Source organism: Falco rusticolus, chromosome 9 (assembly GCF_015220075.1).
Source record: "Falco rusticolus isolate bFalRus1 chromosome 9, bFalRus1.pri, whole genome shotgun sequence".
NCBI classification, from domain to species: Eukaryota; Metazoa; Chordata; class Aves; order Falconiformes; family Falconidae; genus Falco; species Falco rusticolus.
In genome coordinates, this window is record NC_051195.1 from 17918636 (window position 1) to 17937526 (window position 18891).

Below are 18891 nucleotides of genomic sequence, written 5' to 3' on the forward strand. Positions count from 1 at the left end.
GAAAGATGCTACAATAATGCTTTAATACCTAGCTTTACTTGGAGAAACAAACATAACCCTTGGAAACATTTAAATTCACTGCTAAATTACCATTAACTTCACTGCATTTGAGCTCAGCTGTTTCTAGAGTGCAGAACAGTTACTTATGTGTCAGTTCTCAGAAATAAAAAAAAAATCAGTTAATTCAGTGGTGGTTGAAGGTTCATTTTCTTCTGTAAAAGAGGCCTCCAGAAGTGTGAGACAAGTAGATGCCATTTAATTTGAAAAATGGGATATCTGAAATCCTTTCTTCCGTCTTCAGATTATCACTTGAATTACCTTGCCTTCTGAAAGGTCAGTGGGAAGAACAGATTTCTTAAATTATATGGAAAAAAGACAAGACACATTTTTCATTAGCAACCAAACGGAATAATTAGGGAGAACAAGTGCCTATTTATTCAGTGCTTTTTGAAAAAAAAAAATACTCATCATGTGAGGTAATTCACAATTTCTTCTCTGTATGCCTTTTCATTTTCTTCGATGCTCATCAGCATAGCTTAAGTCTTATCGTGCTTGTCTAGTTTTGTCTAGCACTGAGAAAGCCACACAGTAAAAGGAATACATGCTTGAACTCTGCCCTCCTGAGGATGCTTTTCCATGCTTCATCCTGGAATTGTATACCATGTTAGACTGAACTAATCTCAAATTAATTAATGCAAATTAAAGATTTACTTTAAGGATGTCCTTCATCTTTCAGCAACAAGTTCAGATGAGTCCTCTTGTGGTAGCATAGGCAGAGAGTTGTGGCAAGTGGGGTGTATCTCAAGTATTTTATTATCCCCCATAATCTGATCACCTATCATGAAAGTCAGTGTGATGGGTATAGACAGTTTGCTTTCAGAGGATTTAAGTTGTATTTGAGTTGCAGGAATTCAGCTAAAGTGAGGCCTAAACCAAGTGTGGTAGAAGATTAAAACTACAACTACCACTTCACTGCATGGTAATACTAGAGTAAATAAGAAATCTAGTTAAACTGCACAGTATTTATGCAGTACTACTTTATTTAATTTCGCTGTCTGAGAACAAAGAATAGTTTGTGCTCTTTGTGATTTAAAAATAAGCATTTGCAAATTTCTTCTGGAGTGGCATCTAAGAATTTCAGGTAGTAAGAACAGTATATTCTGGTAACCCAATTTTACTGCAAACCATTATGTCAATTCTTAATGTCATTTCAATTCAAAATGGTATACAAAGAATTAATACAAACATCAAATAAAAACCATCTAAGCTAAGGCCACTGTGTTGGCCAGGGCATAACATCTGGAATGCAAGGGCTTCTTCTGGAAGAAGCTTGAGTTACACCACCCAAGGCATGCAATTTAGAACGGAATAAACTGTTTCATGACTGATGGAGACATCTTCATTAGATGTGTTTAAAAATACATTTAAATAAGAATATAATTACTGCAAAGGAATATTATTCTGTATTCACTGAAAAAGACTGAACTGAGTAACATGAACAGCTTTTTGAAATTCCAGTCGTTTATGATTGTGCTACAAATCCACATAATACTATCCTAATATGAACATCAAGCTGTTTCTGAATTTGATTTCACTATGGTACAGACACTTAATTTCAAGCCTATACTTTTGTGATACACTGTTAAATTGGTGAAATTTAATTATAATACTGTATCAGATGACTTGCCAAGACATACACACACATATATATATATATATGTATATATGAAAAGAGTACCAGAGCTTTGTGACTGTGTGTGTTTGATACACCCCTTCTACTTCAAACAGAAGTACAAGGGATATGCGTTCAAATTACCAGGTTTTGGTTACAAATTTACAGGCTATATGCAGAGAAAGGGATTAACTTGGTTTTTTTACTTCTAACACATGAAACAGCTCATGTTCCTCTGCCAATCTCAATCCTAGGAAAATATATGAGGGAAAAGATCTCTGAATCACCCACTGTGCCCATTCCCCCTTGACTATTTAGAGCATAAAGAACTATAGATTGTCTTTCTGGGATTTGGTATTTCATGCTAAGGTTTTTGCATACTGAAAGTGTAGTACAATATGAAGTAGCCAAGGCAGAAGCCTGTTGTGTGTAAAAGAAGTTGCATACTAAATGCAAAATATAATTAGTATTTCCTTTTCTTAAACCCAGACATATACATACTAGAATAGTGAAACCAGAAAGAGTTTATAAGCATTTTGCAACACTGTAAGCACCTGAAAAGTTGTAAGACTACTAGCATAACCAACAAGCATCTAGTACCACAGCTAAGCATATATATAAATATATATTAATTGCCTAGAAAATTATGTTTATATATAAATACATATATATTTATTTATAATATATGCATATGTTTACACATATATTTATACATAATCTATGCTGAATATACGACAGCAGTTTTTTGGTATTACAACTTTACAGACAACAAACCTAAGATTGTTAAGAGTTAACTGTCCTGAATATGAGAAATGATTGATAATGAGTGAGACCTAATTATCAGCAGTGTATATTATTAATGAATGGCAATCCCGTAAACTGCTGCTTTTAAGTTTAGAGAAGGCCCTAATTTATCCCTCTTTTAAACACATCCATGACAGTGACTCAACTCCCTACCTGGGAACCACACAGATATTTTCATTTGTTCCATGACAATTTAAATAAATGCAAAGTCACTGTTACTCTATAAGCAGACTCGACGAGTACGGGTACGGGTGATTGCTTATGACTTTGGAATCTGTGAGCCTCTGGACTTTTCCCTACTGAAGCTCTCTCTCCACAGTCCTTGCACAGCCTGGCAAATGCATTTAACAATGCAGCTGGGAATTAAGGCAGTACCTGCAATTAAATACCACAGTTCAAGACTTCAGTGGTGACTTAAAGGGACCTTTTTCCTCTCACTGCACAAATGTCCAGCAGAAAACACAGAGAGACGTGGGTTTGGTTTTGACAGGGTAGAGGTATTTCCCTGTATGAGGTATTAGAGGCAGGTCACACCTTCCCAAAGAGCAGAAAGATACTTTGAGATCATATAAATAGTCCACATTTTTTAAAGCTCTATACCTACTACATTTTGCTGCCACACTCAAGGACAGACTGCCCATGAGATCTCAGATGAGAAAGACACTTCCCTCTAATTCATCCTGGTGAAGAATTTCAGATATTTTTTTTTTATTTTTTTCTTTTGCATTTCTTAGCAGACTGTGGACCATGTGGGCCTGTCTTACCTCATCATTTCCCTGCTACTGCAGGGCCTTTATGTGCTGTGGAAACATCCACTCCTGCTGAACTAAGCTCAGGAGAAACAGAGCAGAACACCATGGCCACCTTTAGCCTAACTGAAGTCACTGGGCTTCATTTAAGAGGCATCTTCACTAAACAGAATGTCTTGTGATACAGGTAAGCTAAGACTAGTAAATACTCTAAGCCTGTATCCAATGAAGAAAAGCACAATTACTCTTCGCAAGTTAATTTCATGGGGCACACAGAGGCTTCAGTTTACCTTCAGTACAGCTGCAGGCTACCCCCACAAACTTCCACATGCATATCCTCACTTCAAAACTACTGATCATACAGAGCAACATGTTAACAAAGTTCAATGCACTGAAGCAGTTGAAGACTTTGATATTTGGCTGCCAAACTACTTTTGAGGTGGTTCAGTGTTCCAGTCCAACTTGCCACCAGGCTAGATAGTTGACACGCTAGTACTGGTACAAGGAACATGGTAGGCAAAGGCAGACGGGGCAGCCAGGCACCACTGCTGTCAAGAAAAGATGCATTTGGATCTGTTTAAAATTACTCTGAATTGCAGCCTGTATTTCCATTACTAGAATTTGCTACCACAGACTTCTAATGAAATTCCTCTTCACTGGCTTTGTTATATCCAAGGCCAAAGTTCTGCCAGCAAGAACAAGAAGCCAACTAACACATCACACAATTTCTAAAGGCTGCTGAACAAACACTCCTGAATTGGGATTGTTCAAATGTACTGAATAGACACAGGAAACACCACACAAAACGTTAAGAGGAAATGGAGGTCTTCCTATGGGGCAGTTCCTTCATCATATGTTAAGAGAGACTATCTGAACAGAGAACAGCCTTTCAGTAATGTAGGTGAGGAAGAGAAATCCTACCTCAAGAGAGCTGAATAAAAACATCAACAAAAAAAATATCTCTTAAACTTGGTTGTTTCTCGTGAATAAGCACTATGCTATATCCTGCTTAAGCTAGAGAACGGTGTTTATCAGCAAAAAACCTGAACCACTCCGATTTCTGTGAGTATTACTACATGCTGGGTTTTGTTAACTTTATGTTTAGTACAATAATTCCTATGAAATCTGAAGTAAAATGAATATGCTTAACAAAGTATATAAAGAGATATTTTGGGGTAAATAAGACTATTTTAGCGTTCAAAAAAGACTGGCCTTTGAAAAGGTCATTTAGAAGATATTTAAAGTCATTTAAGAGCACTCAGAAAGAATTACCTCTTTTGAACTAAAATAGAAATCTTATTAAGGCTGATCTGGAGAGAAGTACTGAAAAGACAACAAAATTCACTTCATGCAATTAATTTCACAACTGTATTAAGAATCTACCTATTTGGGAAACAGACACGCTGGAACATGGAACGTATTCTTATTCCATGTGCAATACAACCCCAGTTTTGGCTAAGGTTTTATACATTAACATTGCCATGACTAAAGAGTGGGCTTCCTCACATACTCATGAATGCTGAGACTACCTGCAGGCTGACAAGTCTGCTTATTCCACGTTTATTGTTACATCCCAGAAACCACTTGTAAGCATTACCCTGGCCTATGCCCTAAGCTTGTAACTCTTAGTACACCTTCTCCTTTCCTTGATGATAATTCATCAAGATAGGAGGATAATACTGGGCATCTTCAGAAGATGCCCAAAGCATTCAGGCTTCATCCAACAAAAAAGGAATTCCAGAAAACAATCTGCTGCTGGGGGTATGGTGAATTTGTTTGTAAATGTACATACTGTAACATTATCAGACACGTTCCATATAAACATTGTGTCTGTAAGCACAATGATTTTTTTAAAAAGAAAAAAACCTGCAAAATTATTTTTTCACTTATCTGATAGATTACAATTTTTGAGTCTTTGAAGACTGGCTTAATTTATTTTCTAGAGTATGACTGTAACACTTTCTCTACCATTTTAAACTCCACCTCTGCAACTTTCTATTCAACTGCATCACTGCTGTTATGTACACACATGCATACTCTCATATCTACATAAGGAAAAAAAGGAAAAAATGTGAAGGATATTACAATCTCTTTGTCTTACTGCTTGCAACTGAACAAACAGGAAAATCAAACCTGTTCTAAATCAGTGGGAAGAGAATTAGCAGTCCACAAGAATGAAGGATAATCCAGAGGGATATTAAGATGTTTCTAGCACTTGACTCTATTATCAAACAATACTGGTGCAGTAACAGGCTACTCTCACTGATTTTTTTGCTAATTTTATGTCAGGATACACAAGGCACTCTTATTTTTAATACTTGGTATCTGATTTCATTTCCAATTAAAAACTTACAGTGGGTGGGATGTGGAAAGTTACTGTTTTCATTTGGAGGATAAAGAAGATGGTTAATTTAATTTAAGCATGTAGAAGTGCTGGGGAAAGCTAGCTAGAACAGTAAAATCAACAGCACCACTGCCTCTGTAACCGTCTCGCAAGAAGATGTAGGCTTCTATTTGATTGCTGCTTGGCCTCCACCTGCCCAGGTTAAACAAATCCTCAGTGTCTCCCTCTCCTCACAGGTCACCTGCTCCAGACCCTGGCCATCCTAAAAGCCTCTTTTTTCCAGAAACCTTTTCCCTAGCATTTCTGAATTTAGCAAAGCCTATTTTGGAAAGTGTACAGTGAGCATCTTCCTGTTTCCAAAAGGCACATTCTCCGATTTTTCCCACCTTCCTTTTTGCATTTTTGTTATAATCAATACATCATCTTTCTTCCACGTTTGGCATACTACCATTAAGTATTATTTTCTGAAATCTAGCTTCCCCTTCCTAAAAAACAAGTATATCAAAACCAAGGCCCCCAGGAAATCTAAGACCAATGAAAACAGGTCTATTACTTGCAGTCATCTTGTAGAATAGATCACTAAACACTTCTGACTGCAAACCTGAGAATCAGTTTCAGGAAATTATTTTAAGCCTCCCTCAACACCAAGAATAAAGTTACTGGGAAAACACTAATAGTCTGACACAAGGAATGCAAACTGGCAGCTTCAGGTCAGGAAAGAAGTTATGAAATTGCTCAAAATAAAAAAACATAAAACAAAACGAGCTGTTGAAATATCTATGGCTTCTCCCAAATGTTTTTGTTGATCAGGAGGGGCATCAACTGTCTACTGCCTAACCTAGCTGTCAAGTTCTGAGTATTCCATGAGAGAAGCATGGCTGCTGCTTTATATTGCTTTGGAAGGGTGAAGGTTTCTGCAATGAATTTTTTATACAATGCCCAAGGTACACACCTTCTAATCTGCTGACTGAAGTCATCCACCTTTTAATTTTTAATTCCTGACAGTAATCATAAAGGAGCATGAGTGACAGATGGTTGTATATCCCTGCATGAAACTCCATGATGAATGCCCTAAAATTGATGGATGTATTACTTACATTTTGTTGGCTATCTATTGAATTACTCCAAAACTACTCTAGCTGATGTTGTTTAATAGCACTGGGTAAACCCAGGAGATGGTCTGGTGTTCTCATCAACTGTGAGTCAAAACAAAGTCAACAGAAAACAAAATGTTTCAGAGATGACTTTGTACAGAGCTGGTAGCGGTGACACTCTGGTAGAAAACAGAACCTGGTCCCCAGCACTTAAGGAGAAGCTCTGTTTACAGAAATATCTATTCAGCATATAATGCATTCAATGCCACTTCTCCAAATACTGCCATGAATGTTAATGCTGAGAGACTTACTGAGATCCAAGGTGAAATGACCACAAGCATATAATTTCAGCAAGACTCAATTTTACTATGTTAACAGATTTATAATCCATACATACATACACATGCATACATAAATCCTACTGAATTATGCATATGCTCCCCCATCAAGATCTGCTGTATCACTTCCAAATATTAGCAGTTCATAGTTACTAAGGAGGGAACCACAAAAAGCTGAGGGCATGTTTGCCAGAAAGGACTCTGGGTGAGACACTATGAAAATCTTAAGCAGAACAGACTTTGGAATGGTTAGCTATATATACTTGGAAACAGTATTGGGAGGAGACCACATAATTTTATTATTAGGATACAGTATGCTATTACAATTACAAATTCTTATAAAATATTTTTAAAAGTATCCCATGCAAAAATTAAAACTGCATAAGGTGCTTTTTGTAAATTCAGGTTAGAAAACAACAACAAATGATAGCTCTGAAGAATTTAAGAGTGATCCAAAGCTGAAAAACAAGAAGTTACCACAATTTTTCAGCTCTAAGCAAATCCTTAATGAGATTGGATTCATGGTGAAGTCTTAAAAAAACCCAGTCCTCATAGACTATGGAATATAGAATTAACTCTTAAGCACTAATGATTTGTGAAATACAGTTACTACTCAGTCCACTGTCCTGCTTAGGAGGCAGATCATGCTCTGACACATATATGTTAAAAAATCAAATAGCTAGAAGAATTCAAAACATTTTCCTCTGTAGGCATGTCGGACCAGCTGGTTCCAGGAAGCATCAGAAAAAGCCAAAGTTACTAGGTTAAGAATTAAAATGTCCTTATTACAAATTTCTAAAATAGACAAAAAACTTCAACTGCTGTAAGGCAGATATCAGCTCCGATGCACAACACCATTCTAAGAAGACAACTGGATAAAAAGGATTCTTTGAATGCTGAATGGCAAAGGAAATAATTGTTAGTCTCTGAGACAGAAAGTTAATCATGACAAACGCAAGAGGCACAGCATGCTTACTGTGACTCCCAAAAGAATGCAAAGTAACAAAAGTATCTCAGTTTGTAGGTGCAAGACCACAAGAAAAACATTATGACAACAGTAATGGAAAAACACTGCCAGAGAGGCTCTAGGAAATACATTAAAAATGACCCAAAAGGTTACAGGGCTGGAAGTGAATGGCAGACTACAGAATTGCAAATGAAGGGTCCTTAACATTACAGAGGTTAAGGCACTTAGGACCCTGTGCAAGAAAGTCACAGCCGAAATGAAGGCAATGGTTTTGATATGGGCACACAGATAAAAACTATCCAAGTTAGAGAGTCTACTTCAGTTACAAATACCTAGTACAAAGAACAGTAGGTCCCTGATCTTGTTACCAGCTTAAGGAAGGGCTGTCGTTATGAATGCACTCCCCCAGACAAGACCCAGACTGTGGTCTAAGATCTAAAAGAGAAAAATATATTCAAAGGAATAGGTAAAGGATATATACACACTGGAAAGTCAGGAGCAATTTCTTAAAGTTGCCTCGTGAGGAAAATCAGTGAAGATTCATCACAAAGTGTCAGGTATGATAAATACGGAAAGGCAATTCTACTGAAAAAAAAACAAAAAACAAAAAACAAATCTCCCAAAAAAAACCAAAGCCACCTTTTACTGAACAAAGCCTGTGGGAACAGTGATTGAAGAGGAGTTTCTTCTCAGTACCTCAGATGATCACTAAGTGGAATAGCATTTTAACGCAAGCAAATGTGTTAACTCCCACACAGTATTTATAATCAACATGGACATTACTGTTATTAACAGTGATGAAAAGCTTTTTTTGAGCTGCAGGAAATGAAAAAAAAGAAATGGCAAAAAGAAATGGCATTTTGTTTGGGGTAATTTTTTGATTATCTGGAACACAAAAAAATTGAAGCTACTTCTATTTTTCAGAACATTCTTCACAAGTGAAGCAAATCTCACAGTTTTTAAAGCAAACATTTTTAACACAGTTTCACAGAAGGATTAGAACAGAGCCTTACAGAAAAAAAAAGCTAGGTGCAGACTAACCAAATGGAGGTTATTACCTCTGTAATCAAGTAACTGTCACAAGAACCAAGGGTTATTACTTAAGTTATAGTCTTACAATCATCATGTAATTATAGACAAAAATTATTTTAGGCAAAGTCATGCAAACAACCTCGGCATTTTTCCTAGTTAATGGTTTCTCCCCTCTTAACTCTTAGAATAATTCTCCAATGAAGAGTTTCTTACAAGCTGTTCCTTGTCTGAGCTGTACACCAATGTCACAAGTTTACCAATCCCATAAGCTTGCATACTCAAGCCTTGCTCCAGTTTTTCTATCAAATGTTTTGGGTTTCCTTTTTTTAAAAAAATATTTTACAGTTGAAAAGACTGAGTCTTCTTTTGCAGTCTTTTGACTTCACAAGCAAGTGTAAAAACCTCTGAATAATAAACAGACTCAAATAGCAAGTATTATCTTTAAATCTCATTCTGAGGGTGACGAATGAGCATTTAAAGGTATTTTTTTCACTGAAAATACCTTTTTAAATTACTGAAAACACCTTTTTAAATTACTGAAAACCTTTGATTTTGCACACAACACAGAATTAGTGAGATTCATCCACCTCATTTTAAGTATTCCCAAATATATTACCTAGAATAAAGTTGGTCATCTTGATATCTTTTATACTACAAGAGGAGGTAAGGAGCTTCAACAGCTGATTTATCCTACCTCATCTGAAGATGTATCTTAGGAAGAGCCAATGAAGTCTCTGAAGGTGCTCCTCTCTTCCCTTTTTGGCTTAGATGGCATGCCAAAAGAGGATAAAATAAGCACCAAATGTCAGGAGTGGGCAGGGGAAAAGAGATCGCAAAGCCTTATGAAATTGCCTTCATGGCAGGTGTCTTTTGAGTAAGAATGTAACATTCTTGAACTGGAAAAAACAGACAATCCCTACTGCAAAAGACTCTGCAGACAAAGGATACTGTCAGTCATCTCACATAAGCTGTTGAGACAAGACTGCAAACTGTATTTGAAAAAGGCAAGTGAAGCATCTAGGAAAATACAAAGTCATTAGCTTGTGCACATAAGCATGGAAGAAACGGAAAAGCTAAATAAAAAGCAGAAGACAGACGGAAGCTCCTATCAAATACCACTACTCTCTTTTATTGCTAAGATAAATTACCTTTTCCCAGAGAAAAGCAATGCAGTAGATTTAATCCACCCTGCAGAAACATTTAATAAAGCACCGTACAGGAAAGCTCTGTTTCAGGTGGAGTAGATCAGTATTAGTATGGAGGCTATACAACTGATCATACTGAAAGGGCTATAAAGTGAGAGAAGAATCTGGAAGCTGGCCAAAACAAGTCCTGAGACCAATAAATAAATAAATAAATAAATAAATAAATAAATAAATAAATAAATAAATAAATAAATCAGTGACACTGGCAAACAGTATGATGTTAAAACATTCTGCCAATACAGAAGACAGCTAGGTCAGGAAGAATAGCATGACTTTTAGGATAACATCGCAGGAAAGGGCTTTAAAAAAAAAAAAAAAAAGGTAACTGAAACTTGTGAAGGTTTTAAAGAAAATCACTGAACACAAACCCAATCTCTCCAGAAGAGGCTTAAAAGTTTAAGGTGTTTGCCCCTCTGGGGCCAAACTGGTTTTAATCCAGGTGGAGGCAGAAGAGTTTGTACATTTAGTTCTTGTGTCAGTGTGAACAACTGGCCATGCATAAATGCTAGAAATTTGAGGAAAATATTTAATTATGATTAATAGGTCTACACAGCTCTCAAGCTCAAGGAGATAATGGGGCCACAAATTGTCCTTGGTATCCCCTATATCTAATAATTATGATTATGTGTGCTGGTTTTGGCTTGGGTCATATTCCTGCTCAGCAACAGAACTAGGGGGAAAGTAGGCCAGGGGGCCACCGCTCAGGGTCTGGCTGGGCATCAACCAGTGCAAGGATCTGGGTGCACTTGGTGGGTAATGCAGAAGGATGGGGAAGTCCAATGTGTATCTCAAGGTGATTTACTCCTGGGTGAAAACAATCCATGATTTGAGTTGCATGTTACAGGAATTACCATAGCAGGAACCCCTTCTTGCTAGCCAGGCCAAGAACAAGGGGGGAACTTCATTACAATGTTAAATCCTATCACCTGGCCCAAAAGGACCAGGGGTGGAGACTGTAATGGATATACCTTTAGATTGTTGTAACCCATGACTTGAGTTGCATGTTACAGGAATCACTATAGAAGGAACCACCTGAACCAATGGAGGACAAGCCTTACAAGAAGCAGTGCAAGTGCAGCAGAGTGCCAACCTGAGCTGCCTTTGGTGCCCAACAGCTCCACACAACACACCACCTCTCCTGTCCTCAGTGACCAGCATAACAGATGAAGCCCAAACTCATGGATTAAATTAACTCAACTGACATTTTGTGGACCTTTTACATACATGTCAGAGGGGTGGTCCATAGACTAAGGGACAATTTGTGTATTGTATCAAAGGATGGGGGGGTGGGGCTGGCATAAAGGATGCACTTCACTGTCCTAGGTCACTCATGTAAGCTAACTTAGGAGCTAACAGCAGCATAAATACACAGTTCTCTCAGAAGTGTTACTCTGCCATCAGCTGGCTCCTGAAAGATGCAGCGGTGATAGAATGTTTTGGGTTACACCTGAAGGCTGCAGCCTACCTGCATTTTCCCCAAGCTGAAATAGTTAAAAGAAAAAAAAAGAAAACCATCAAGCAATCAAAAAACCTCCCTATTTGGTTCATCGCAGATCATATAAATACAGAATCAGAAGTATATGTTTCTTTTTTCCACTCCTACTGAACACTGTTAAGATAGTGGATTCTTAGGTTTGAAGTACTACAAAGACATTTGAGAAGACACCATGCTTGATGACCTTTGACAAAGGCAAACACTCCAAGCAAAACCTGTTTTATGTCTTCCAGTCTTTTGCAGACAGACAGATTTAGGCACATTATATATTACTGTCAAAGCAAGACAACAGAACAGAAATCAGTGTCAACTTAAAATGTGTTTAAACACTACCAGTTTCAAGAAAGAAAGGCTCAGCTTTTACATGGGAATCAAAACTGTGCCTTCCTATAATTGCCGATTCCCTTGGTATTTGTCACAGAACTTTCAGAAGTTATGAAAAAAAGAATGTCATGTAGAAAGTTTTCTCAGATTTTCTCATCAAAATGTCAGAAAAGAATATAAAAACAAGGAAGTCTATTTCAAACCCTTCTCACTATTCTGTCCCTTTTGCCACTTCATTGCAATGTCAGTTCACTCTTGTTCACATGAGGACTGTTCTGTCCTGGACATATTTGAACTGATTAAGAAAGAGCTCAAATAAAAACCCTGTCTCTTCTTGCAGCAAAATAAAGTAAATGTCAGTCAAATGTAAGATACCAGGAATTTGTTTAGACTAACAGAGCTAGGATTTAGACTTCTGAGTTCATGAAGCTAAATCCTATATTCCAGAGATATACAGACTTGCCAGAAAAATTAGCAGCAATTTTTTAACTGCCAAACTATTTAGATTTGCAACCACTGAAAATATGGAAGTCCTGGGAGCTCAGCAGATAATTAAGTATACACTATGAAAGGCCAGCAATTCATTTATATAAACAACAACTGTTGTAAACAACAGAAAACATTTCTAGAACAGTGCAGTTACACCCCTGAACTATTCTCTACAGGGATATTCCAATATAGGATACCCTTTTTTTGAGTATTATGAAAAAGTAAATGGATACTAATAACCATTTGAGGAAGTTCCAAATGTGCTTAGCAAATCTGAAGATATTTGGGGATATTTAACCACTGCTCTGCAGTCCTTAAAGTGGTAGCACACACAAATTATGAATCTTCTTCTCTTTCTCTCAAGTTTGCCTTTCAGCTCCTTAAAACAGGTGTCGTAAGACCAGTACAACAAAGTGGAAAGCTTCTGCCTCATCAGTTACAAGTCTCCAAACATTCTTACTTACATTTATTTAAGAACTCCAGTAAAAGTGCTCCATAACTTAAAAAACCTTACATAAATAATGTAGTTCAAATAAAAAATTTAAAATTAGTTTTTAACTGCATGGTATTATAATAATTGGATAGCATGCTGAAAGGAGATTAGAGACCATACAGTGAATCATTAGTGCATAACTAGTGCATTAGATCACAGAATCACAGGATTCACTTTACATGTGACATATAAAGGAAAGTTTATGCCACTAAAGAGACCGAGGTCATAGCTTAAAAATCAGACTTACCATTCTTGGTCAAATACTGAACGTTTGTCATCACTCCTTCAGTGTAAGCCCCTGGTTCATAGTTGTCCATCTCACCCGAAACAATATGAGCTACTCTTGAAGCACGCGCTCGGATTGCACCTGCTGCACGATCTAAATTGTCCACATTTTGCTCTCTCAGTGCAATGATACACTTGTTTACATCCTCAAGAATATGGCTTTCTGCAAATAAAACAGCATTTCTTTTAAGATAGCACCTCTTACACAATGAGACACATATTAGACACAAGTTTATTGCATTTTTTTCTTCCCCTGCTGAAATGAAAGCCAACACAGGCTTGGATAAAAAAACTTATAATATTAAATCTACACTGAATTTCCCTTGGAATTCTTAAAACAATTTATTAATTCCTACAATTCAAAGGTACAGTAATACTCTCCTACAAGCAACAGCAACAATAAAATACTGAGTCAGAAAGTGTTTGAAAAATACGAAAACCATAAAACATTACATACACAGTAAATATTTGCAGAATGAAGGAAAATTTCAAGGACTAAAGCTGTTACTTATTGTTGAAAACTTCTAAAGCCTCTGTGACAAAAGGTTCCATAGTGAGATGAATCTCCATCGACAAACAACTGTCCCAACAGCAAACTTCTTTTACATCAATGTGTTGGGACACTGATGCCAAATCAAACTCTTACATGAATAGAAAGAACAGTATTTTTCCCTGTTACTAAAATTACACTACTACTTATTAAATTACTGCAATACGTGTCATTATTACAAAATGTGTATTGATTCTATATTTTCCATATGATTTACATTTCTTATTTATAGTAATATATTTACTATTTTACTATATACTATTGATTTATATGCTACTGGTGACATTCAAATAAATTATGTGCAAATATCTATCCCTATAAACATACTTATAGTATCACTTACCAATATATTAATATGATTGTGCACCACTAAGTGCTACTGCTACATTATTTCACTGTGCCTCCTTGCCACACAATACTTTTCCCCCTTCAGCTATCTCTGTCACTGTCTAATGACGGGATTTCTCTTTTCTATTATCAAGCTTTCATTCCTACAATATTCTTTTCCTTATTAAAGTTTTCCTCTTCAGAATTCATGGCCACATCACAAATTCAAAGCCACATTGAGGAAATGAAGACATTTTTGTTTGTCTCATCTTTTCTACAGTATGGCAACTGGTTTATTGTCAACTATACTTAAATGATTTTCCACAACATATCCAAACCATATCCATTTTTACTTTACTAATTAAAACATATACACATTATTACTACCTTCTGCCTGTCCAAACACAGATATGTTCATGTTTTTACATAAAACACAACAGGAAGTTTGGGAACAGGCAGACACATACTGTTAATCTATATGAAACACAACTTCTCGAAGTCAAAAAGTCTCTTAGACACCAGTTCTTGGATGAGACATTAAATGGGTTAAATATGATCCTCCTAGTAAAAAGGTTTAAGAAAAAAATAAACAGGCACAAAACCATCCCATTACTAAAGGGCTAAAAGATGTAATAAAAAAGGGCTATTCTTCCACAGCACTATTTAAAAAAAAAAACAAACACACACACCACAACAGTATATATCACAGTAATTGCTACCCTTCTGACTACAGACAATATTTAACATTGAGAGGGCTTCTTCAATATTTGATAAAGACAAAGATACACCTGGGAGCTGAAGAAGTGTATGTTGTATGGTTAACCAAAGAGGTACTCAGGGGTGTGTTTGCTAAGGCTGGAGCTGAAAGAAGCTGACTCTGTCTTCCATACAGATCAAACATGTTTGTATCTGGCAGTCACCTCCAATGCAGGTACAACTGCAAAGTTGCCTTTGCTGTTTCCTCTTTGACAGACATATTATTTTTAAATGGCAGTAGTTGCCCTATGCTGAGACAAACTGAGCTACCTGACACACTTCCATACTAAAAAAGCACCAAACATTCAGTACAGAAGAGACACTTATCTTGAACCTGTCTTTGCTATTTCACTCAGCTATATGTGATATGATAATCTCACTGAATGGATCCGATGACGTAGGTGTCTATGCCAGAAAAGAGAAATTATTAATAACACACACAAATACAACAGAGGCATGGCACACGAGCATTTCCAAGTCACCCATGCAAAACAGGAACAATTAAAAAAGAACAAAGACTTAGCCAGAGGAATGCACAAGGAGAAAATGGTTGCTTAAGGATGATGGAAGAAACTTCTGGGTTGCTAAAAAAGAATAACTGTAGAATTATTCTTCTAAAATAAATTATTACCCTCCTGTCTTTCTGAATATCCACCTTCTCCCAATTTGTCAAATGGCAATAGTAAAGCATTATTTGTTTTTAAGAAACTATTTTTTGATACTCAAATACATAGTAATGGAAAAAAGAACATTGGCAGGAAGGGTGGAGACAAAGGAAGAAATACTGATACTAAAGTAAGACTAGTCATAAAACGAAAGGTAACAGACCTGAGTAAGAATTCAGAGCAAGCTAGAAGACAGTAGTGGCAAAAGTTACAGAGAGAGCAGGTAAGTGGTATATTAGTATTCCCATCTATACCACCAATACTGAAAGGTATATTCAATTTTTTCAGGCAAAGTAATGTAAATATAAAATTTAGGTTCTGGTATAGAGGGTAATAACATAAAATACAATTTAAAAAGAGAATATGTTTATGGCTTTAAAGCTTAAATGTTTCTTAAAAGCTTCCATATTAGTTTTGGTATTAAATTTCCTTTCACACACAGACCTTTTAAAATCTGCTTTGTCTCTCAGAGAATGTAATACAAGAACATTAGAAATGCAAGGTGTGAAGGCAACAGATTTGCTCTGTCTTCAGAAGCAACACTGTGAAACTTCTATTGCACTAAGCCATGAAATAATTCAGAATTTACATGTTTCTTGTTAACTCACATGATTGCCATTCGGTAAGTCAGTATTAAATTACATTTTATGTTATACAATGAATTGGACTACCATGGTAACTCAGGCAGAGCAAGCACACCATTAGGTAATCCTGAATTACTAGCTGTGTCTGGCATGAGTATCTTGGGATTTTACCTATGCAAAATTATGAATTCTGGTTCAGTTTATGAAACAGCTACATCACACAATTCGTCTGTGAATATGGGATGTCCATATCCTTTCAGGTACGTGTCACCAATCTCCAAGGTCAGCAGAAAAATGAAATTTTAATAATGGTGACTGTTGGCACTGTTCGTTCAGTCTGTGCATATTCTGTTATGACACCCATGGACTACCACCTACATGGAAGTAGGACAATGAGAGTACTGGCAACTGTTTCAGTTCCCCCCATGCCAAACACAACACATGAAACTGTGAAAGAATGCAGGAAACAAAACCCCACTTCTGCTGCCGCAGTTATGTCTAAAGTGACTGAGTATAGGTCACCACTGCATTAGGTTTAATACTGTCCAAGTGTTAATAGAGATAATTACAGAAGTGGATAGCACAAATTCCGCTTTAAGGGCCTTTGTGTGAAGAATACACTGCCTTTTAACTGTTCTGCCAAGACAACAACTAAAGAGTTTATTCCTGTGTAAATATAATGGTAAGAACCTTCTGATATCTACACCAAGTGAAACCTCCCTAAGTGAAAAACATAGTTAACTTGTTATTTTGTGTGGTATGAATCTCAAGTAATTTTTTTTTTTAAATATATTGCATGTGGCCTACTGGAAATACTGTATGAACAGAACACATGATGGAAAGCTCACAGTTTCCAAGCCCTTCTAAGACATGTCAAAACCAACACTTTCATGGAGAAAGAAGCAGCAAACTTGAGGCCAGACGCTCAACAGAAATGCAATTAGATCTGTACATTGTGGCCTGAGATCCCAATTAGCTGCTTGCTTCCAAATTTGTAATTTTTATTTTGTACTTTTAAATCATTTTAGAATCTAACTATCAAAGCCCATAATAGTATCAGGGAACATAAATCAGAATGTCATATATCCTTCCAGATACTGGGTTTCAAAGAAGACGACGGATGTAGATTTTATTGACTGTGTATTGTCCATCTACCTTGTACTAGAAAGATGTGCAACATCTTTTCTTGCTGCATCCATACATTGTCAAATGCAAGGGGTCAGTTGAGAACTTGATAAATGCTGTACTTATGTCAAAAACTCACAAGCATGACAGAATGCACAGACAATACACATACTCCATAAGCATAAATGACCTTGTCCTGACATACTGGTACTACACAGCGGTAGCCTTTCTGAATCTGAATATCCATACCAAACATGCAGTCTCTCACTATGTTCTGAAGCTCTCCCCAGATGAGGTACTTCACAATCAATGAAATCTTGCTTAACTTAATTTTCCTGAAGCACAAACAAGCTTATATATTTGCCTGAGCACATATAATGAAAAAGGAGAGAAATCAGCACTGATCACAGTCCAACTGAGATTGTTTTAACCTGTATCTTTCTTACAGATGCTTCCTCCTTCTATACAAAATGCATTTGATCAACTTTTGATTTTCATCCAAGAATCCCACTTTCCAAAGCAGAAAAAGATTAGGACGACGTACCATCTCTTTGTCACGAGTCAGTGTCTAGTATAAGAGTTAATTGTAACAGTGGATTGACAGATGTTTAAAGAAATTGTCAGATCGCCATGGTCACCACAGCAATTATCCCAAGTGGTGCACTGTATCTTCTGATTTTCCTTTGGGACCTTAGTGTTAGCTGTACTGGCCAAAACCCATATCTCAGCTGAGCTAACCGCTGGATAATAAAGCTGTCTTTGACAAAGCCATGACTCAGACTGTCTCTGGGACAAAATCAATAGCTCTTCCTTTGCACGTCATCTGGAGAAAAAGACAGGTGATGCCCTTCCACTCCACTCGGCACTGATAAGGCCTCAGTTGAAGCACTTTTTATTAAGTTTCTCTGCTCAGTTCAAGAAAATTGTGGTCCAAATAGAGGCATTACAGAAAAAAAAAAAAAAGAAAAATTTGAAAAAAAAAAAGAATTATTAAATATTTAAGAAATACAGTATATGAAGAAGCATTAGAAAACTCATTTTTTTTGGTCTCCAGAAGACAAGATGGAAAATAATACGTACTTTTCTGCAAGCCCTAAACCATAAATTCAGATGTAGAAATGTATGTAGTCATGGTTTAACCTGACCAAAATTATTTCTTTTACCATCTGTTGGCATGATAAAATGGGAAGCAAAGACACTTTATACAAAAAGTAAACTCCTCCTCAGACCACTCCTATTCCCAAGGATGTGGTACCTTGTGTGCTACTCCAAGAAGGATTCCAGATTTTCCACTAATGGCACTACCTAGTACAGCAAAACACGTGCTCCTGCAGACTCATAATGCTTTAGTGAACCCCTAAAAGATTTTTGAAATCAATTAATTGTTAATAATATCCATACTTAGATTTAGCAATTTCTGGTGCCAAAGTTAGGAGAACAAGACCACCAAGTGGAAGGGGCAAGTTCCAGTATACAACTGCCTGTTATCACAGCTCCCATATTCAGATAAAAAAAGAAGAAGTTGCATTTAATTCCCACCTTTTTGCTACATACCCAAGTTAAGGGAATACTCAAGGCTAAATCTCCATGAGC

General features: G+C 36.7%; 1 protein-coding gene across 3 annotated transcripts in view; it reads right to left on the minus strand.

The window, feature by feature from the left end:
* Positions 1-18891, minus strand: part of CTNNA3 (catenin alpha 3) — a 507496-nt gene that overhangs the window by 97312 nt on the left and 391293 nt on the right. For all 3 annotated transcript variants that reach the window (XM_037399918.1, XM_037399919.1, XM_037399920.1), the window contains one exon: positions 13254-13454. In XM_037399918.1, coding sequence (XP_037255815.1) covers positions 13254-13454 — 201 coding nt within the window. The remainder of the gene's footprint in view (positions 1-13253; positions 13455-18891) is intronic.